Source organism: Thermobia domestica, chromosome 16 (genome assembly GCF_964235325.1).
Source record: "Thermobia domestica chromosome 16, izTheDome1.hap1.1, whole genome shotgun sequence".
In the NCBI taxonomy this organism is placed as follows: Eukaryota; Metazoa; Arthropoda; class Insecta; order Zygentoma; family Lepismatidae; genus Thermobia; species Thermobia domestica.
Genome location: NC_137469.1, coordinates 117,868,784 through 117,892,755, shown reverse-complemented (window position 1 = coordinate 117,892,755; position 23,972 = coordinate 117,868,784). Strand labels below are relative to the sequence as shown.

Here is a 23,972-nt window from a genome sequence, read left to right as displayed (position 1 = left end):
CAATATTGAAACCGGAAGTAGTAATAGTGAATTTCTACCACTTCCGGTTTTAGTGGAAATACAGAAGTCGAAGTGTTTTGTTTCCTTCACACCTTGAATCGATTTCTGAGAACCGTTTGACGCTAGCTATTATCGTTTCTGGGTTATGACTATTACTGTTGAAACAGGAAGTGGTAAAAATCGACCACTTCCGGTTTAAGTAGGAGGTTGTTGAAGGAGATGGAATCTGTTCATGGGATGCTGAATCGATTCCCGAAAACCACTTGTCGATAGATTTTTACCGCTTTAATTGTATGACAATAAACTGAAACCGGAAGTAATAGTGAATATGTACCACTTTCGGTTCTAGTAGAAATGCAGAAGTGGAAGTGGTTTGCTTCCTTGAGATCCTGAATCAATTTCCGAAAACCGTTTGTCGATAGCTGTTACGGTACCGTTTTATGAGTTATGAGTTAAAACCGCAAATTGCCGATTTCTACCACTTCTGGTAAGTAGGAGGTTTCTGAAGGAGATGGAATCTATTCTTAGGATGCTGGAACGACCCTTGTCGATAGCTCTTACCGTTTTTGCTGTGATACCTGTTGACAGACAGACAGATAGACAGACGGACGGACACAGCCGTTCTAAAGAACTTCAATTTCTTATGCATAGCATAGAGGCATCATTGTGATACAATGATAGCTACGTGATATATATAGAGACGTGCAGATGAACGGGGGTCTATGGGTTCATACACACCCCTCCCAGAAAATTCTGAGCAAATGAAAAAAATACTCCTATAGAAAAATAAATAGCAAATTCCACATTTTTGAAGTTGGAAAAGTCTGATCTCACTGAGAAATGAATTTTTTCTTCCATCATACCACTTTTGTGATGCAATTATCATCAGAGCTGGTAATTGCGCGTCAAAAGTTTTTTTTTTTTTTTTTTTTTTTTTGCGAATCACGTTTTCGGACGTTTAAAATGCTCAGCAATTACATTTTTTTAGTTTCTACCAGGAACGTAGCCAGAGTTCTGATTTGGGTGGGGGGCATATATACTAAACTAGTAGTATAAATAGCAAACTAGTATTTATATACTAGTTTAAATATTTGGAAGGCAAGTCAAGATTTGGACCCCGTGCTCCCCCTAGCTACATCCTTGGTTTCTACACAACTTTTTTCCCCAAGTGAATTAGTAGAAAGTACCCAAGTGAATTAAATAGCTGCATAAATTGCTTGCTATAGTACATGTAAATAAATTTTAGAAAAAAAAAATCATTCAAGTCATAGCCTACGATGCGGGGGCTTGCGAATATGATTCCCGATGTGAACACTTGGTCGACGTTGAAAAAAAAAATGGTGGATCAAGACGCCTAATACTATAAACCAGATAAGAGGGTAGAGACGTATGCTAACATGGAGAATACACTCATTTGTAGCTACAATATATGAAATGCACTACTTTTCGTAGTGACTCTGGCGTTTTTACCATGCCTTGAAAGAAAGAAAGCGACCCGCGGCTGAGTCAATACTTAGGAACAATTTTGGCGGAACAAGAATGAGGAAAACCAGTCCGGCAGGAGGGGGAGTAGAAATGACATGCCAATTCCAATGTGAAAACCCTCTGTGCAGCACAAATGAAAAAAAAAGGTCTTATCAGATCCCATCGTTTGCTTGCTTCTTCTCAATTCTTGGAATTCTAACCCGAAGCTAGTCAGTCACGTGATGTTTAAAGCAGAGAAATTCTTGGTTCATCTGCTTGTCCCACCGTAACGTTTGCAAGATAGGATGTACTCATAACTGATAGATGAGACATTATTGTTATTATTATTATTATTCAAACTAATGAAATAAGGGGCGGGACAACTTCACACTTACCCGTCCGATTTTGAGATTTTTCTCCTCAAATCGTTAGTTTAGGTTAGTTGCTAAAATTATTATTTTCGAAAGAGTTCTTTTATACTAGAAATAAATTAGGGAGAGGAGGGATAGTGTGAAGTTGTCCACCCATGAACAATATCCATATAGTTATACTGCATTATATAACTAGTTGCTCGTCAGTTTACGCAGTTCTGAAGCTGCCTATCTCAGTTTTGCAAAAGTAAACATTTTATTTGACAAATATGTTTGAGGACCAAGTGGCATGTAATTATAATCGTACTTCTTCTCTTTAACCAACATCATATTCGTATACATCGCTCTTTGTCATGATATGTATCATCATCATAATTAATTCCACATAATCTCTAATCCATTAACATTAAATTATTATTATATTGTGCTAAAGATCGAACAAGATGACACGCACAAATTTTATACGTACCATGGAATATTTCAGAACGAAAATGATTCTCACATGTGAATATTATTATATTATTTAATCGTCAACATTATTTATATCTTGCTTACTGTCCGATCCTAATTGACAAATATACCTACGTAAACCAAGATTTCGAAGATACACCCCCCTGGTATGGCTTACGGTTCACGGGTATCCTTGCGAGCCACTGTTCTTAGCACTCTAATTTATTGAAGTAACTTATAGTACACTGGTACCCTTATTTGGTTCGCAGTGAGAGAGTATTAAATGTAGTACAATATTCCGTTCCAGTCTAAATAGTGAGTCAATATATTACAGATTGTATATAGAAACTGGTAGGTACTGAGAACAGATGCTAAACAACGAAAACAAAACATAATTAAAAACCAGAGACAAAAATAATGTAAATATACATTAAATAATAAGTAAAACGAATATAAAGAGTTATCTACTAACATACTCCAGTAACACGAAGCTTATATATATCATATATATATATATATATATATATATATATATATATATATATATATATATATATATATATATATATATATATATATATATATATATATATATATATATATAATCTTATCTTTCATCATGCTGTCTTGAATCTTCAGCGGTTCCTTGTTCTTGATAACATGGAGAAGAATCATCAACAGAAACAACAATTTCAGTTTTGCGACGTTTAGCGGCGGCTCAAGCAGATTTTGAGCGCTTATTTCGTTTTCTGGTTTTTGATAAAGGTCGTTTACGAACCATTATGTATTTGCAGTATATCAGCTCACGCCTGATTGGTAACACCTTCAACTCGTTAGCTACACTGCGAAATAGGTGATAGTAGGACCTTGTAGTTGTAGAACATCCCGTCGAAAATGCGAGTGGCGCTAGCGTACAGATGTTCCTTTTAAAATGTTAACACTTTGCGCATTTATTCTCGAAATACATAAAGTACGTTGGTAATACATGATGAAGTATAATATCGAGAGGAAGAAGACATTTCAGTGTTTAGAACGATATATAAATGTTGACGATCGCTGGCCTCTTTCGACAAATATAAGTAATCAAAAAACGGATTTGCGCTGTGGTGTGCAGTTTAGTTGCATTTTTTCATTCCAATATCTAGTTCTTAAGATAATTAAAAACAAATCAAGCTTCAAGAAAAGTTTAGTACCATTTCATTCTAATCAATAATAATCAGGGAATAACATATTCAAGTTTCGGAACGAAATTTTTATTAATTATTGCACTAAATTGGAACAAATTTTAATTAATTATTAATTAATTATATAAGCGCATATTGATTATATCAACATAAAATTAATCATTACTACTATTAAATATATTGCTATAATGTTATATACTCAGATCATTTCGATAAATTGCGTTCTTTAGTAATTCTGAGTAGAGTGCCAACGCCCTTAAAGTACAGTAGAGCGTCGATTATCCGAACGTCGGTCAACCGAACGACCGCTTAACCGAACTGTGTACTCGCTTGCACCTGTTACTCTCCCACCCTACCGTCCATCATCCCCCTCACTTCCAAACCAAGTTTCCCACAGTAGTCGCCGCACTGAGCCACCGCTGGCGGAACATTGCTTCTAATGGGGCCTTCATAATGCGCTGCTGACCGGCCAAGCCGCCAGTCGCTGTGTTTCAACAATCAGCACACTTCTGTCGGTTTGGCACTGGCTGTAGAAGTACAGTCCAGTACAGTGCAGTACAGTACAGTACAGTTCGATTATCCGAACAAACCAGTTTTCCGAACACCCATGTCCCCCAATTACTTCGGATAATCGACGTTCTACTGTACGCTCTAATTGTGGCGCTCCAATAGGTTAACTTTTGGTCCATTTTTAGTAGCAGTTCAAACGCAATTCCTGTAGCTTTCTTCATTCCACGGGAAGACAACCAATACGTACTCATGGAACGACAAATATTTTATGGCACCATTTTTATTCTATGAACCAATAATACATACAAAACTTTATATTTCCAAAAGAAACTATATACATTAATGGGTAATTTCAAAAAAGTGGGGGGGCAACTGCTCTCCTTTGCCCCCCTAATCGCCGCCCATGTCTGTTGGTATATCATATCTGGGATAAAACCCAATAGTAACCCATATATCACTTTCTAGCAATAGACTTTGTCTCAAATAGCCTCACTACTGCCTATACAATTAAACTCTATTAAATTAACTCCAGTACTATACAGTAGTTTATTTTCTTCCTTTGAATCAGAATTGATCAATACCTCCTAACGGATAACACAACACATAGCAGCTCGAAAGCATTAAATCGGACCGAAATTGAAATTTTACAATACCTCATTTATTGTCCAATACATTCTGCTTTGACTGTCATTTTAAAAACAGAATGTAACTTTCATGATCTTAACAAATAGGGTAAATTATTACTACAATATATTTTGTTTCTAATTGATCAAATGCTTTATTAGCGTTTCATATATACGTATTTAATTTACACTTTATAACACGGACTTCCTGAATCTTGTGGTGGGAGCTAAGACACCCACCTTTGTTATGTGTGGTCTTGGGTTGAAATCAACAAACAAGTTAGATTCAAAGTCCGATATTTCGCATAGTTCGCGTCTCAATTTAAGTACATTCTGTTTCTTATACGAGATCGTAAGGTCGTAATGCATTACTATGCATAGCCGTAACTAGGCAGGAGCAACTGAGACAGTGTCCCAGGGTCCTCACCTATAAGAGCGTCGAAAAACCCAGTCAGGCTTACAAAATTTCTACTCTGAGAAATATGGAAAGGATAATACGTAAGAAATTGAAGAATTTAGTGCTATAATTTAAATAAATTGTCATGAATACTGCAGATCTATCTCTTTGTATGCTAGGAAAAATGTCGACCCTCGGTGGCGACGAAATCAGCTTTGGGGGTCCATAGAGTTATTGTTACTCATCTAAGTAGGACAAAGCAATAATTTGTTTCCTTTTTCAAATATCTTGTTTTACTCTTCGTACTACTCTTCGCAGTAGTTTATGTGAAGTATATTTATTTATTTTTATTTAATTTAATTTATGTTTTGCTCTAATTTCAATGATGTCACGCAGAGACGTAAGCAGACTACAGCAGAGCCGTAAGCAGCACGCTTAACTACAATTCGCGTGGTTCCAAGTTCGATTCCCGGTGTGGGTACAGTTGAACGACCAAAGTGGTTCAACTATAATCAGTAACTCCACGTCTCCTTTAGCCGGCCTAGCATAACCGTGGGACGTTAAACTAAAACAAGTTAACCCAAAAATCAACACAATGCGTATTACTAACTGTAAGTCTTTGAATAATTGCATATACACTGAAGAAAAAACCCAAGTCCAGATTTTGGGATAAAACGAGGATAATATGCTTTTTGTTGGGAACACTATGACAAGACAGTGGTGTCAGTCTTAATACTGGGTGAAACACCCTCATTTCTATGGCGACATAGTCAGTAAGTGAGAGTAATGCTTACTGTTCTCACAGGAATAATTGATGCTCTCACTTACTGACGTACGTAGCCACATGAAATAAGGGTGTTGCACCCAGTATTACAATTGACGCCTGGGTATATATATATATATATATATATATATATATATATATATATATATATATATATATATATATATATATATAAAACAACACCGACGATTGGGAGGTGATTCCTGACACCAAGATAAGACAAAATGCTTCCTTTCGGAGTTACACGCTGCCAAAAACATGAAAAAAAAATGAATTTTAATGTTCCACAGCTCCAGTGGCGGAGCCAAGGGAAGGTCAGGGAGGCCAGGCCCCCTTGCTCAAAATCTTGGCCCCCTAGTGCCCCCCACACAGTGATATAGCTATAGGTTTACAAACGCTAAGTGAGTCGTAGCCACAAGTGAAACTTCTACCAAAACATCTCTCCACAACAGAGTTATCAACTGCAGAATACCGTATGTTGCAATAGTCTGCGTTCCGAAATGAAATGAAATCAAGATTTACGTCCCACGGATATGCCAACTAGGCTAATGGTGACGGTGACGACGAGAGATGAATGAAATGGTGGAATGAAGAAAGTGAGAGGAAACGGGAGAACCCCAAGAAAACCCACGCACGCGGTGGTTGTCCACCACAAAGTTCACTTGACGCGAGCTGTGATCGGACCAGAGGTGGACGCTCTACCACTGAACCACTGCTCTGCGTTTCGAGTAAAATAGCTCTACTAGTTTATGTTCGTAGTACAGCAAGATCTAATTCACCGAAATCTGTGGGATGCATGCATTGATCTCACCACCTGAACTACCTTTTAACCCCTGTATCTTATTGACGTAGTTATCTCTTTTGTTTTCGACAAAGAGCCAGAAAGAAAAGCAAAATCAGTCGGCATTCTCATTCGCTTCAATGCTGAAATTTATACTAAAAAAAGAGACACTTACTTACAAATAGCATACACTTTAGTAAACCATTACACTTGCGTTGGACGAAAGAAGTGTTCGTACATTACCTATTACAATTCGTACAGTAAGTTGTTAATTCTCATTGACTATGGTGACATAGAACAAATGCATAGTAATCATTAAATAATTTGGTGGTGGTGGTGGTGGTACTACTACTACTACTACTACTACTACTACTACTACTACTACTTAGGGATGCGTTCGAGTCGAGTCGAGACAGAATTTTCCTGACAAAATTCGAGTCGAGACACAGCTCTTCCAATAGAAAAATATATATTTTTCGAGTCGAGACATCACTTTTACAGCATATTTTCGAGTCGAGACAGTCTCAAATCTTGTCTCGTGCGCATCCCTACTACTACTACTACTACTACTACTACTACTACTACTACTAATAATAATAATAATAATAATAATAATACTAATAATAATAATAATAATAATTATTATTATTATTATTATTATTATTATTATTATTATTATTATTATTACAGTTTATCTACATAATAATATAAATAACTATTAATATTATTATGCGGTATTAAAACAAATCTGGACCTTGTGATATTTATTCACTTCCATCATTCCATCAGGCAAACTGGTCCCATGTGTGCAAGAAGGAATGTTTTGAACTGGTAAAATTTGAGATGACTACTGCCTATAACCTTGAGCTTCGCCTGTCCAATTCTATCAGTCCAATTCAAGCAGTCAACCTCCGCCGTCTCGTCTAAGTGGAGTAGTCACCTAACCCTTGCTCATGTTCGGCAGCAATCACGAGCACTAGGTTTACTCACAAAGGAATTCGCGGCATGTTCTGCGAACAGCTTGTTGTTTACAGTTTCCATTCAACTTTCAGAAGTAATGTTCCACTGTATAAATATGATAAACAGACTTGTTTCCTAGTTCGCTTTGATTTTCTTAACGACTACTAAAAAATAAGTAGTTATCGTATTTCTGCTTTTTTTTTTAAATAGTGCTTTTGGATAGGATAGGCCTAATGGATAGAATAATATATGCATATTCAATGATTTTTAAATTATTCAGTACATTTTAGCTTGTGATTGAACCTTACAAGTTTTGTGAGTATATGAATCAAGTTTTTCCATTCATTGAAGATGCCCCCCCCCCTCAAAATTTTCGTGGTCCCTTCACTGGCCCCCTTGAAAAACATTCTAGCTATGCTACTGCATAGCTCCAATACTATGGGATCTACCGTAGTCGGGTCAAGACTTCAACTAAGAACTAGTATGTTCCCTATCCAAATATCCATGTATCAGTATCTTGCGGTACTTCTGCAACTGCTTTTACAGAGGTAGTTGGTGAGTACTTAAAATTATATGCCCTTAGACAAACTCCTTCTATGAAAATTGTTGTGAGAGTACCACAGGATTCTGAAACATGTATTTTTGGATAGGTCACATAATTGTTCCTAAGTAAAGTCTTGATCCGACTACCGTAGATCCTATAGTATTGGAGCTAGGGACCATTAAAGTTCATTTTTTCATGTTTCCGTCAGCCTATAATTCCAAAAGTAAGCATTTGTGCACCCAGGTTGGTCTATACTTTTTGTCTTATCTTGGTGTCAGGAATCACCTCCCAAACGTTGTTGATATATATATATATATATATAGGTAGATAGATACATATAGATATAGATAGAGAGAGAGAGAGAGAGAGAGAGAGACAGACAGACAGAGAAGGCTAAATCAGCAGTGGATTTTGTTTCGGGAGAGGTTTGAGAAACGGGTAAGAAACATTTGTGCTGTACGTGCAGTGCGAAAAATAGTCACAAATTTATTTCGGGAGGGGCTTGAGCCTGATAGGCACCCCCTAAATACAGGACTGTACATCAGTCAACCGTTCCCATATTATCTAACACTGCGACGAAAGAAATTTTGAGTGAAGACAATTTTAATTTTTATCAATATTCGAGACGAGACCGAGACTTTCAAGACTGACCTAAGTCTCGTCTCGGTCTCGTCTCGATTTATAGAGGCCTGTCTCGGTCTCGGTCTCGTCTCGGTTATATAAAATCCGTCTCGGTCTCGGTCTCGTCTCGGTATATAAAAGCCCGTCTCGGTCTCGGTACCATCCCTAATTATAAACCTTCTTGCAATTGCATGATGAATAGTATAATTTATTCTAAGTGATGAGTAGAGTCAGGAATTTTCTATGGTCCAGATTGAAAAGAAGGTGGCACACACATTACAGTATAACTTAGAAACAAACTTTCTCAGTCGTAACTTCATTGCAGGCCTGATAGTTAGTCAGTGATCTAGTAAGCATGTATTCCGTTTTCTTTCATGTTCGTTTTGTACAGGATCAGTACGTAAATCTAATAATGTGTGATCAGTAAAGTCTCAAGTCTTCTCACAAATGTTGCATCAGTTCGCTCGCTAGCTCTTCCTTGCTCTCCGTCGTTCCAACGTTAATATGCTATTTATACGTCTTGTGTTAAAATGATAAAAAAGGAGGTTGGCGCACTGTAATCATATTTTATAAATGTTGTTGTATTAAATTTTATAATGTTTAAGTTTCAGAATTACTGTCTTTACGTTTGTATTTATGACAGATATATACTCAAAGTTAAGTTCCTATGTCATATCACGTTTACATCTGTCGTGTTGTTTCTCCACTCCAAATATACAATTTCTTCGAAGGTCAATGTGTCTGATATTCATGTCTAAACTTTGTTCCTATGGATATAGCCATAGCTATATAGGAAAATGGTGCAAGACAGTATAAGGAACAAGATGGTATTTTCTCTCTAGTGGCTATATTTGTAAGCAATAAGCAATCATAGGAATTGAGAAAGAAGAAGATTTCAAGGCGGAGATACTGCACAAATGCCGATGAATTTTCTTTAAAAACGGTGTGTTTTTAAGGTGAAAGAAAAGTACTAGTATGACTGTAAATTCCAGTTGATGAGTACTTAAATTTGTTTATAAATGTAGTCTGTGAATGCGAAAATTCCAAGCATTACGACGAGAACCGGTAAGTGTTGGGAAGAAAGACATATAGACCTTATGACGCCGTAACTACAAGCAATGTTGGAAAAATACGAAAAATATTTGCAAATGTACTTCGGGGCAAGTTGATACAGAAAGACATGGGGCAAAATGGTACATGTATCATCTTGCGCCATTATTATTTATATGAAGGGAACTGGGAAGAAGTACGTTAAGGCACACTTTGTAAATTATTCAGAAGAGCTTATCTAAAGTTCGGAAACGTATGCTTTACTCCTTGAGGGCATGTCACCTTGTACGCAATTCATTTAATAGCTGGTAAATATGAAAGATAAAGAATTTCCATCAAAGAATAGGAAGGAGAAACGCATCCCCTTCCCCTTTGGGAAAAAGTATCAAGAAGTCATCAGCACCTAAACGTGAATATTACTGCCCAATATGTTCAGAAAAATATGACGATCCGCTGTCCATTAATTATATTAAGTGTTTTGACTGCAAACAGCGGTTTCATGAGAACTCTACAAGTTATAAAGGTAATATTCCTTTTATCTGTAGTGATGAGCGATATCTGTAAGTGGTGAATGATCAGTGATAGTAATTCGCTACACGTGAAGTTTCACTTCCCATCTAATTTTTATTTTAGTTTTATTGTTATCATTTATATTCTATATTACTTCAGAATTATTTAATTTGCTTTTCATTAAAATTATTATTTGCGAACGAAGAATATGTAATAATAGTTTTATTTTAAAGTTATAAGATTAGAAGAATAATCTGAATATAGACTATGAGTTGACTAATCCTTTTCAGGTTTCTATTTTGAAATTACAAATGCCGTATTGACCTAGTTTTTTTCTATCTGTATCGTTGAATCTCTCAGTGTAACATTTGTGTTTATCACTAATATAGATTTAAAATGTTTGATATAAGTTTCTATGTACTTTAGATTACAAAATTATGTATTATTTATACTTAAGGAAATCATTAATATTGTAGCAACTTGCCCCAGTATGTGGGGTAAGATAATATTTTTAACCTAGTCATTAAAATGAAATATACCCCAGCAACCACTGGTGAAAATCAATATCATTTTGCTCGTTTTTACTAGAAATACCAATATTTCTGTCGGCTTGCAATGAGTTGTACTTTCACCATGTGATAACAAACATTAACTAACTGTATCATCTTGCCCCATCTTCCCCTACATATGAAAGTAATAAATAGTATACGTATCGATGTTCCTGTCTTAGGTCGTCTTAATGTCAATTCTCAACGAGTCGGAATTCTCACGTACCAGTCTCACTAGGCTGAAATATATCTGAGTTAATGGTCTTTCTTAGGCACTCGTTTTATAAAGTAATATTATTTCTTCTCTTGTCTTTTGAAGTAACTATGTACCGCTTCCTACATCGCTAGTTAAGTGTTGGCAGTCACGCTGTTCATAGTAACTTTCTAGTATACTTTTGATTGTGACGTGTTATAATAAGCTAAGAGGTTGAAGAAAAATAAAATAAAAGAGTCTATATATAGGGCTATCTATCAAAGGTTGTTTAGATATGCTGGTCTAGCTTGAAACGACTACGAGGTGAATTTATTATGGTCAGTTTCCGTAGCATATATATATATATATATATATATATATATATATATATATATGTGTGTGTGTGTGTGTGTGTGTTTGTGTGTGTGTGTGTGTGTGTGTGTGTGTGTGTGTGTACTGTTTGAAATAAAAATAGGAATGTTGAGAAATAAATGTGAGAAGAATTGCTTCCTATTATGATTCAACCAGTATTCGGAGTAGTAATAAACTGTAAACTGATCACCCAACTGTTACATATGTCACTGCTGAAGTGTTGTGAATGTGAAGAATTTATATCTCTTCTAAAATGCAATCTGCATAGTCTTCAGAAAATTTCGGTTATGAGATAAGGCCTGAAATTGATAAGTTAACACATTCAAGTAGGGGCCCATTCCTGCGATGTTTCTCACTCAAATCGCCAGATTTTGTAATACTTTTCGATTTTTATAAAAAACAATAGTGTAAAAACCTGAAATATTTATTTTCTTGAAATTTGAACGGAATACTACATAATACAACATTATCAATCAGTTTTCTCACTTTTGTGTACCTTTTTATATTGTTTTATAAATGTCCCTTTTTCAGTTATGAAAAAATTCCGACAAGCAATATGATTTATTATAAGCATGCACATTTGAGATTTTTGGCACATTACAGTCCTTCAAATGTTACAAACCATCAATACATACATTAGATACTTTGAAATGGCAGAAAAGTATAAAGTAAAAATGTAGTGCAAGACAGATTATTTCTATTTTTCGCCTGGAGTCTGCCTTTTGTCGTTTGCCCTTTCTGCATTCGCTCTTCTGTCGTGCTACCATTGCCAGAAAATGTATAAAAATAAAAATAAAAATAAATAAACAAATACGATTGTTATACCTCAGAAAATATTACAAAGGGATACTTCCCACCTACTCTCAGTCATTACAAGCTAAAAGAAGAGAAAAATTCAACGTCCTTGTTATAGAAGCGCCGCCAACAAAATCTGGGTCAATATTTGAATAATCAATTTCAGATCAAGAATCAACAGCAAACTCATCAAACATATTTCATATTTCTTCTTCTGATAAATCTCCGATTTTGAGTCAAAAATTCATATAAAGACGCGAAAAACGTACCCCGATTGTCATCGCTCTAACTTGCTCTGCACCGGATGCACTGACACCTGCATTTGTTTACAAATACTAAGAGGATCAGAAAGTATATATGAAAAGTCGAAAGTCGTCTACGGATAGCCATCAAATGTTCAAATTAACGGAAATTTCATCACGTCGAGGAGACGCGATCCGTCCACTGAGGAGAAAAAAAATCACGGCTGTGTGACGTGCTGAGACTCGAATGTGTTAATGGTTGCGGGAGGAAGGCAAAGACGGAATAGCAATTAAAAGTATCAGTGGTCTCATCAGTGTTAATGGGATCTTAGAATCCATAGTGGTTATTTAACGTTATTTAACGTTATTTAACGTTATCACTCTGTAGTAACGTGTGCTTAGAACCTAATTGGTAATATTTGTAAGTTTTACGACATATATTCAGCTGTGTGGAGGTGAATTAGTCAGATAAAACTTAACTACGCTCGGGAACGGTAATGTACTCTGTGATGCAAGTCCTTTTGTAGTTATATTCCATATACATCAGACAGTAATGGTTTTCATTTTCTTCTAAAACTGTGCTTTAATAAAACAAAATATTAATATTGTCGTTCACGAAGAATTTATCTCTGAGACGTGCCCAACCGAATATATGTGGTAAGATATATATATATATATATATATATATATATATATATACACTTGCGTATACTTTAAAACCTTGCACTAATAAAATTTTATAAACAGTACTTATCTTATTTTGAAGTTACACTGTTAAGATATTATTAAGTTAAGTGAGATGTCTTTAATATTGATAATTGACTGTTTAATTAAATTCACCAGCTGTTCGATAATGTTGTCAACAAGAGCTTGGAGGTATATTTATATTGTGAATTTTCTCTCTACCTTTTTTGAAGTTCTCTTTTTTGGTTGGTATTCCCGTTGCGCACTGGTTCAACTTTCAATCAATCAACCAAGTATTAATGGAGGGAATGTCCCTTTCCATTAATAAGGATTTTTATATTAATTTTTTTCCATTCTTTGTTTTCCGTTGGAGGCTACTGTCTGGTTCGCCAAGTTCACCCTTGGTTGACCAAGGTCTGGCTTTGGTGCTACGAGGTAGTGGCTATTGTCGGAAAAATATTGCCCTGTCAAAGGTAAATGTTAAACTCCGGCCACGCTAAGCCATGATTAGCGTACGGCTTCTGACTGGTCGGGTCGGAGTCGTTACAGTCGTTCGCTACCCATTCCAGGATTTAGAGCTTTCGTTAGTTTTGACAGCTCTAATGCAAGTCTTATAGTAGAGTATGATTGATAATTTGGTTAAAGTTATTAGCTGACATTCGAACTATTCGAACTATTTCTACATCGCTATTGGTGTTGGTATGGCGATAGGGTGGAGTGAGCTTGGACGTGTTTGCTGTTGTTATGTTTGTGCTGGGATAAACATGGATCGAAATATAATAGCGATTTTTGAAGTAATTATTTCTTTGTTTATTTGTGTATCTCTTTCTTTTGTGTGTGTTTCTTTTATAATATTGCATAGTGTTTAATTTGCTGAAAAAAGTGACATAACGATGTCGGACAATTCTTATTCTTCAGAACATAGCTTCGCTTGTTGCGAAGGAAGTAAAGTTGAATGTAATAGTTCCTCTTTAGGAAAGGCTATCTTTTGCGAACAGTGTTACACTGGACACATTTTCGTTCTGTCAGAATTCCAGACACTGATACTATCTATGAGGTAGTGAGCAATGAAATATTTCAGTATGTGTTTCAGATGTGTTACAAATAGAAGTTTGATAAAATGAAAAAGTCTGTTAGGATTTCATAGCTAATCACATCATGGGGAAGATCTTAGCCTAAATGGAAATGTATCTCCGAGGTCTTCAATGTAGGGGTAACTTCTTAACCCATAGTTCAAACAGCTTCGATGGTTAATGAGGATACTTTACGTACTTTGTTTAAGACATTAACGTTAGATTCAAAACAATCAAATGAACGTTTTACCGATAAGGTTATACAGATGAATCAGGGAACTAATAATGAGGTACAGAAGATTAGTAAAGAAGTACATGAAACAAACAGAAAGATAGAAACTTTGTCACAACAGGTTTTTACTTTTATATCTAACGTAAAACAGGATATTGATGAGTTTGAACGAGAATGTACAAATATATATGAACAACATGAAGTAAAACTCACTCGGTTAGAGAATGACGTACAACAAGTTACTCGAAAGGTTCTTGAGGTAAATCATTTGCAGGAAGAGTTGCAATTTAGATAAATAGAGCTAGAGGCGCGAGTAGAAAAATGCATCTAAGGTAGTTGATATTGAAAAAAAGAGTTGAAATCCTAGAAAAAATGGGGGGATAATTCCTTTGAAAAGCTTGAGCTCATGAGCTAATTTTAAATAAATTAGAACAATAAGTGCAAGAGTTACACAAAAACGTTGAAGATGGTCGCGAGTATGCGAACACTGTTAAGGCGAGATTTGAACCTGGGCCTTTGGTAAACGAGGCGTTTCGGAATGTTTTTGTGTTTGGTAAGAGTAACGAGAGTGCTCACTTATCCTCACAAGATAAGTGTATCCCTAACGAGTCAGTGACTACTCAAAAAGGCAAAAAGGGAATCCTGTGAGAATTTTTGACATTGGTAGAGGTCATTCGATCCTAGTGTCAGTTAATGTTACTTCTGCTCCTATGCAGACACTTCCTGTGTGGAGTAATTCATTCATGAGAAACGAGTGGAATATTTCGACTATTCCTAATGACTCTTCGGTCGCTCCTAATGTATCAAATTGGCAAACGTACCAACCTACATATACTAGTTCTGGTACTTTCTGAGCTTTTGAAACACTTCGAGACGTTCAATCATATCTTACATGAATACCATTAACAATAGTGTTTCTAATTCTTTTGGTGATCGGTGGATTCCGTTGAGCCGGAATACTACGTTGTTTGACCATGTTCCTATGACTTCGTCAGCTATGTTTCCGAATCAGGAATAGTTTCCTCAGGATATGAACAAATTAGATTCTTATTTTCCTGGTAGGAAACCAATCTTTTTCCATATTCAAATCTCGGAAGTGACATTACCCCCAGGGATCTTAAAGGCTTACCCACCTTTGATGGTGTAGCTCGGAGTTTTCTAAATGAACTAAACAATTGTTTTGAGATGATGCAAGAAGAAACGAAACTTCTTTGATTGAATCCTCCGAAAGATCTTAATGATCTTTTAAAGAAGGTATCTGCTCTCTCTGGATGTGTACCTCTCTCTTCAACAGAAGAATATTTTAATACTCGTCGATGACAAAAACGTCTTTACGCTCGTCAAGCAAAGATTATTAAGAAACCAAGCCTACGAGTGGAAAGCAGTTGTCAAACAGATTATTCTGGTAACTGTAACGACTCATCTTTCTGTTGGATTCTGGGACCCACGAAAAATGGACTCGTTAATGAATGTTGGAAAGATTAAAAAAAGAAATATATATGTAAAGAATAGTTCTCTATTATTATTATTCAGGCTATTGTTGTAAAATGACAATATCGAACTTTAAATCTCTGTTTATTTTGTTTAAAATTATTCGTTTTCTAGACTTGGTTGAAAAAGAAAGGAAGAAAAATGTTAAAAGAACGATTGAGTTGCTCAAAGGATTGAACTGCTGGATAAAGAAAAGAATTGCGCGGAAGGGGGCGTGGCTTCTCACGCGATGAAGGCTACGTGCCAGCGGAGCTTCGATTGCTCGCTGACTGTTGCCTTATGACCGTCAGGAGAGGATCGGATTGTCTTGTTTTCTCTTCGTTTGTAGTTTGAATGTGCCTCGTTAGTAGTGGTTCTAAATGGAAACTTTATGAGTGTTTGGTTGTTAGTGCCAGTGAAAGTAAAAAAGAAAATTTAATAGATGCATATTTTACAAGAAGTTATGCTTCGTTATTGTGGTTAAGTTTCATAAAGTAAATTGGTTTAAGGCCTACCGCTCACTGGCGACAAAACAGTTGCGACACTATCTTGTCATTGTCACCTACAGGCAGCAACTTCACGGCGACAAAACATTTTTGTTGCCACACCCTCGCTCACTGGCGACGGCAACAGAAAAGTTGCCTGGCATTTGATATCACAATTTGGCGGAATTGGACACAGTACGATGGACTTCGAAGAATATGCTATTTTTCTTTTTTTTTGCGCTAATACTGAATTTAAGAAGGAAGAAAAGAAGAAAAAGAAATACTGCGTACATCTTATATACAGTGAGAGATGGCTCAAATGTTCGACTAAAAGCAAGGAATTCGTGTTATTATTCAGTTCAAAATCTCTTGTCGTCGCGACTTCTCTCGAGGAATTTGAAGCTTAAAATATACAAAATAATAATCACGCCTGTTGTTCTGTATGGTTGCGAAACCTGGTCGCTTGCTCTGAAAGTAGAACATAGACTGAAAATATTTGAAAACAAGATCCTGAGACGAATATTCGGACAAAAGAGGAACGAGAAAAGGGAAAATGGAATATATATATATATATATATATATATATATATATATATATATATATATATATATATATATATATGATATTCTGATCCTGATATGCTGATATATTACCTGATGGACCTCTTGCTGTTCCATCAGGTAATTTTATACATTCCAGTCAATTCGAAAGATTAAACATTTCTTTATTATTATTATTTTTTTTTTTTATATAATACCTATGTTTCTACGCCGTATTACACCCTTCTAAACACTTCATAAGATTTGATTTCTTGAATAAGTATTTACAGAAGACGTCTTCTATAATGCTTCTTTTGTTATTTCTATCCTTGCTTATTATTATTTTTCTCGCTTCATTAATACTTCTAGCTTGTATCTACAGTCTCCTGTCTCCTATAGTTGCCACATATCTTTTCGTTTCATCACGTTGCTTGTTATGTAATTCCTGTAGTTCTGGTTATTTATATTTGACTAATGCACTTAGCCTAATTTATTTTGATATATTTTATAATTTATTCACAGTCATATATGAAAACAGGACCACAAATAAGTAGGAAAGTCATAGAATGGCATACTGCTTTTTGGACTTTATATACTGGCATAAAGGATAACAAAACCACTGAAGTTTTGCCTTTGTCTCTAAGAATGCATGCTCATTTAGACATGTATTGGGAATTCTTTAATCATGTAAGTATTGTGTTTAGAGCTATATTTATTATGTTAATGTTTCAGCTTAGCCAACATTAAAAGAATCTGGGTTTAGTGTGCTAGGACTGAAGGTGTTACATGTAACATAATAGGTCTTTCAAGAATAGTACTTAAGATGTTAGCTAGTGCCATGGTCTCCTTAACTATATGTAAATGTACGTAGAATAATACATACAATCAGGGGCGGACTGGCAACCATAGGGCCCACCCTGCTAAACTGAAATGAGGGCTCACTTTATAAAAATGTAAAAAATGTACTACTACACGGAAACTACTGATTTAAAATATTATTCAACGAGACTGAGGCAACCATCACTTACCAGGGCAATAATAATAATAATAATAATAATAATAAAGCAATGCATGTTCTTTATATATTGTTATTGAAATTTGATAATTGTATTTCACTACTAAGTATTTTTATAATTTATGTTCAGGAATGCGATGATTCATCGTTGCACAGCCACATTTACACATGACGGAAAAAGTTTTTCAATGGAATAAGTTCATGTAGCCTATTCAGGGCCGACGGAGAATGAACAAGAGATTTTTTAAAGTTATAAACTAGTTAATTTTGACATGATTTTACCCATGTCTGCTGGATATCCCAAAATAAAGACTGGTGTTTCAGAAAATGCAATCGGATTAAAAAAAAAAGCAGTAGAGGAGATATAGACATATGGGAAACGTTAATTAATTTTGAGGCAATTTTTATTGCGTTTTCATGTAAAATAACATCTGAAACTTTTTTTTAAAGTAACCAAACCTGCAACCACCCTACTTAACGAAGATCCGTATTTTGTCATAGCTGATCTGGGGCTTCCCTCCCCCTTGATACGTAAAAAAATACCACTTACTTCAGTCGGGAGTCTGCTCGCGAATGTGCCGCAATCTCTCTCTGTACCTGTCTTTTTGGCGAGAAGAAAATGTTGTAACCCACATACACAAACTCGTCTAAATATTGCTGTATAATCTCGAAGAAGTACGCTCCGCTCTTAGCAGACAATTCCCCCCACCCAAGCGTGTCAGATGAGACAACGGAGATGGCGTCACTGTTGGAAACTTGAAAAAGCTGTAACTTTGTGGCCTCAATGCAACACAAAGAATGCGATTGGAGGTAAATTTGCGATAGATTTCGAAACAGAAGATTTTCCTTGACATTGGTAAGTCATAATATCATATCTTCATGTCGCAGAAAGATTAGATATCGTCTAGTGTAGTCCCCCCATTCCTCGGCTGGCCCCAACTTCTTTTTTCATATGAATATCCACTTTGCACATCACAAATAATTTTTACATTTTACTACACTTTTATTTTAAATTAACCTTAAATAACTAAAGGGAAGTTAACATTTACACGATATACACACTGATTTGACTGACAGCATAAGTATTCAGCACTTTTAGAAGTAACATCAACGCTTACTGAGCCCAGTGCCGGCAGCTAGTGCTCTCAAACGGGTCAGGTCAGGCTTCATCGGGTCAGGGCTCGAGTCGAACCTCCTTGGGTCACAGGTCGAGTCAGGGCTGCTCTAGCCACGGGTCGGCTCGGGTCAACTTTCTTATGCGTCGTTTCGGCTAAAACCTATTCGGGTCATGAGTCGGGTCGGGTCGACATTCAACTCGACCCGAGGATTTAGCAGAAACGACGCATAAGAAAGTTGACCCGAGGCGACCCGTGGCTAGAGCAGCCCTGACCCTAGCGTAGGTGACCTGACCCGACCCGTGTCTCAAGCAGGCTTGACTCAACCCCTGACCCATGAAAGCCTGATCTGACCCGTTTGAAAGCACTACACGGCAGCAAACAGTTCAGCTAATTTCGTGTTCGCCTGTTAAAGTTGTGTAATTTCAAGTAAAAATAGCCATAAAAGATAAGCTACAATTGACTGAAATCATCCAAGGACGTGGTGTATACATTATAATTTATAAACAGCTTAGACAGAAAAAAATACCTGGCAACTGTCCTGCAGTACTCGAATGAGTCACATCACGCTCATTTGTTTCTTGGGGCTTCACTGATTCAAATAGCCTACGTTGTTTTGGGTCCGATGCAGCTTTCTGTAAATCACATCTTCGTTTGTGTTCTCGCTTTTTAGCACCACTTTTATATTTTTTTCTTTACAGTAATCTTACAATCACTCCTCCATCCATACTGACACAACCACATCTGTCTTCCACGACAAACGACACGTAACTGGTGTTCCAATAATTGAATTGCTGCTATCGGATTTGCTCTTCGATGTAATATACAAATAAAACACGAGCCGAGGGCAGGAACTTCATAGTAATTATTTGAGTTTTGTATAAAACAATCGTTGATAGTGGCGACTAATTTCTTTTCGCTTTACCGCACTGAAAAAAACAAAACAAAGAAGCCTGATCCGATTTCTTTCTTCGAAGCTTGGTCTGAGGACAATGCAGTTCAAAAGCGTTCCGGCTCCACCTCCACTTTCCACAATAACATTATTTACGAAACTATTGTTTCTTTAAAACATCGCCACTCGCCGGCTTGTAAAAGGACCGGCGTAGGCAATGGTATCCAATTCCAATAACAGCCTGAAATCTACTGTGTTTCTTATATTCAAAAAAGTAGTAGTTAACGTGCTCGTTTTTAACAGCTGCTGTATCACAAACCCCGCAATGTTTTAGGGCCTGACTGTCTCATAGACGGAACCTTTTCAAGTCGATAAACGTGAAGAAGAATAAGGTCTGTTCATGAAAGTTTAACTTTACGTCTTTTTTATGCAAAACACAAGTTTGCGGGAGTTACCATGTCATATTTTTGATGCTGGTAAGTTTAATTGGGCACATCTTTTTAAAATTGATGGAGAGGGCCCACCTGTTTGGGGGGCCCACCCTGCATTTGCAGGGTAGCAGGGTGGGCCAGTCCGCCCCTGCATACAATAATCTGGAAAAACTTGAAACTCACAAGATTGTGAAGTTGCTGACGACAGGATTATTAGTGAATCAAAACAAGCAGAGAGGTACTAGTAGAAAGACATGTCTAGGTCTTTTGGAACGTAACGCTCTGAAGTAAAGGAATAGATTATCTCAGCTAACCGTTTTAGCATACGTGCTTAAAAAGGAAAAATATATAAATTAGAGGACAATTAATCATTGAAGCTTTCCTCAGGACGTATTGCAAACAGGTCTTCTCAGGCTAGCAGCCAGGTAAATACTGTTGTATCTTGCAATGTTTCGAGGGTTGATATTGTCCTCATTTTTAGGCAATTATGATGGGGCAATGGAGTGCGTGGAAGAGGTCGAATATTGAATGATCTTGCTAGCGTATTAGAGGATTCTGAGTTCTGTCTAGTGCAAAAAGTTTCTCGGAAATATTAAACAAAATCGATGTCCAAAGAGAATATGGAATTTGCTTGCAATCCTATCTAATCATAAAGTATAGGTGTTCTAGATAAGATATTTTCAAGTTACAGTATTTCGTACATGATTGTACATGTTCCTAACCAGAGGTAAAATGGATCTGAAAAGGTAGTGGAACACTTGACGTCACGCCAACCCCTGTGCCTATCTTTCTGTGGGGGGACGCCACAGATATTTCCTGGAAGTGGGGGACAACATCCCCCCGCGCTCTCCCTCACTTTTACCCCTGCTCATAACATGAAACGATTCTAATCGAACCAATGGGATTATTGTAGTAAATGATATTATTAGTGAGGAAGAATGAAATTTGAACACACTTATAACAAATAAGAATAAAATTAAGGAGAAAATGAAAGTAAGTAAACATGCTTCGATGTGTGTTTACTACAAGGTCCGGCAAAAAGATCTCCCGAATTTGGAGAGGGCGCTGTGTGGGTTGTGGTGGGGCATACGGCGGCGGAAGAAGTATCAGTCGATAGCGGCATAGGTGCTATTTTTAGCAGTCGCAAAGGCGTGGCACGATGAGCATCGTGCGTTTGTTGTGGAGAAGTATATTCGTAATGGTGGTTCTGTGATACTACTCAGCGGGCGTTTCACATTCGGTTCGGATTTGGCTGACATTATTCTGCTCCGGATAGAAAAACTATTCAACTTTGGATGTAAAATTTTAGAGCTAGAGCAACAGGTTCTGCACTGAGAAAAAAAATCGCCTGGCTGACCTCGGATCATAACAACGCCGGAAAATGTGGCGCGTGTGACAGCAATCTCCAAAAAACGTTCAGCACTTAAACATGCAGCTACCCTAGGATTGTCTAATAGGAGTGTAAAAAGATTTGCTTCTTATGGGAACACTTAAAGACGCAAGTATACAAACATCACCCTACAACCGTGCAAGTGTGCTCAAAGAGGCAATCACCCAGGCAGTGGCTGCCATTCCATCGGAAATGACACGAAGAACTATAAACAACTTCCGGGAGAGGTTCTTCAATGTGTAAACAATGGAAGATGAAATTTACTGGACATAATTTTTAAAACTAAGTAATATAAAATGACATAACATTTGTTGTCCACAAATAAAAGTATTTCTTCTGTATCTTCCTTTGTTTATTTGTAACTTTCTTTTGAAATACGAAAAATCTTTTTGCCGGACCCTGTATATGACACATTTGTAAGCTCTTTGGTTTACTAAACTCTTGTCCGTTCATCCGTCCGGGAGACAGAAAATTTCAAGAACTATTTAATGAATCACCACCAAATTTAGTCAGAACGTACAGAGTCAAAAGTCGTTTCTGAAGGGTGATATTCAAACTAGAAATGGTAAAAATAAACCATTCATTGTTTTTACCTATAATGCAAAAGCGGTAAAATAGATAGAGAGAAACAGTTTCCTGCAGTCGAATAATGATTTCAAAACACATCTCGCCTCCATCCTTACCTTTCTACTAAAACCCGCGGTGGCTCAGTGGTAGAGCGTTCACCTCTGGTACTTGGGGTCCTGGGTTCAAACCCTGCTCCCGCCAAGTGAACTTTGTGGTGGACAAACACCGTGTGCGTAGGTTTCCTCGGAGTTCTCCCGTTTCCTCCCACTTTCTTCATTCCACCATTTCATTCATTACTCATCATCACCGTCTCCTTTAGCCTAACCGGCATAACCGTGGGACGTAAAACTCAAAAATTTCGTTTCATTTTTCTCTACTAAAACCTCCATCTTTAACTCTCTACTAAAACCTCCATACTTTACTCTCTACTAGAACCTCCATCCTTAACTCTCTACTGAAACCTCCATTATTAACTCTCTACTGAAACCTCCATCCTTAAGTCTCTATTAAAACCTCCATCCTTAACTCTCTATTAAAACCTCCATCATTAACCCTCTACTAAAACTTCCATCCTTAACTCTATACTAAAACCTCCATCCTTAACTCTCTACTAAAACCTCCATCTTTAACTCTCTACTAAAACCGGAAGTAGCAGAACTCCATTACAACTTCTGGGTTCAGTATTGCTCTAGAGGGCAGAAACGGTAAGAGATAGTGAGAAGCGTTTCTTAGAGTTGATTTAGTGTTCTAAGAATATGTACTATTTTCTCTCTCAACCCTGTAACCAAACCAGAAGTGGCAGAAACAAAACACTTCCGGTTTCAGCGTTGATCGTAAAAGAATAAGAATGGTAATGAATCGTGAGAAGCAGTTCTCTTCAGGCAATTAAGTGTCTCAAAAATATAATCCATCTCTATCTCTGTACTAAGAGAACGTTCGGGGAGAATACGTTTCATTTTGGACATAAAGGGCACCAAAACTGTCACCAATCAACTTAGTGACAATCCAAAAGCTATGACTTCGACATTAATATCGGTCATTTTTAATTATTTTTTACATGTTACTATTCCCCCTTAGAAGTACTAATAGGGGCTAAATATGGCATCATAAGTGTCACCGTTCGTTTCAGCGACCCCGAAAACTATGGATTTGACACTAATATTTGTTATTTTCGATCATTTTTATATACAGGGTGGCCCAAAAGTTGGTATACAGTACCACACTGATCAGTTCATTGCATTTTATATTATTTCATATTGTTATCCATCAGGTAGAAGGTAGACAGTTTCTTTATTATTTGTTTATAATATATTTTTACAACATGTTAAGCTCGGAACAGCCGAAGCAAATAAACCCATAAACTAGAATGATATACTCGATCAATGCTGGGGCGTATACCTACTTTTGGGCCACCCTGTACAGTATATATATATATTCCCCTTCCCTTCCCCCGAGTTGCGGGGCTGAATTTGGATTTAAACGACATTTGAAGTTTCACTGTTCATCTTAGAGACTCCGAACACTATGGATTAGACGCACTAATATCGGTCATTTACGATGATTATATATATATATATATATATATATATATATATATATATATATATATATATATATATATATATATATATATATATATATATATATATATATATTGATATTGTATATATCCTCCCTCT

The 23,972-nt window shown here is 36.5% G+C and overlaps 1 protein-coding gene across 1 annotated transcript in view; it reads left to right on the top strand.

Moving 5' to 3' along the window:
• Nucleotides 1-23,972, top strand: part of LOC145673364 (uncharacterized) — a 779,808-nt gene that overhangs the window by 235,380 nt on the left and 520,456 nt on the right. Inside the window, exon 5 of the mRNA XM_081743004.1 lies at nt 17,406-17,570. Coding sequence (XP_081599130.1) covers nt 17,406-17,570 — 165 coding nt within the window. The remainder of the gene's footprint in view (nt 1-17,405; nt 17,571-23,972) is intronic.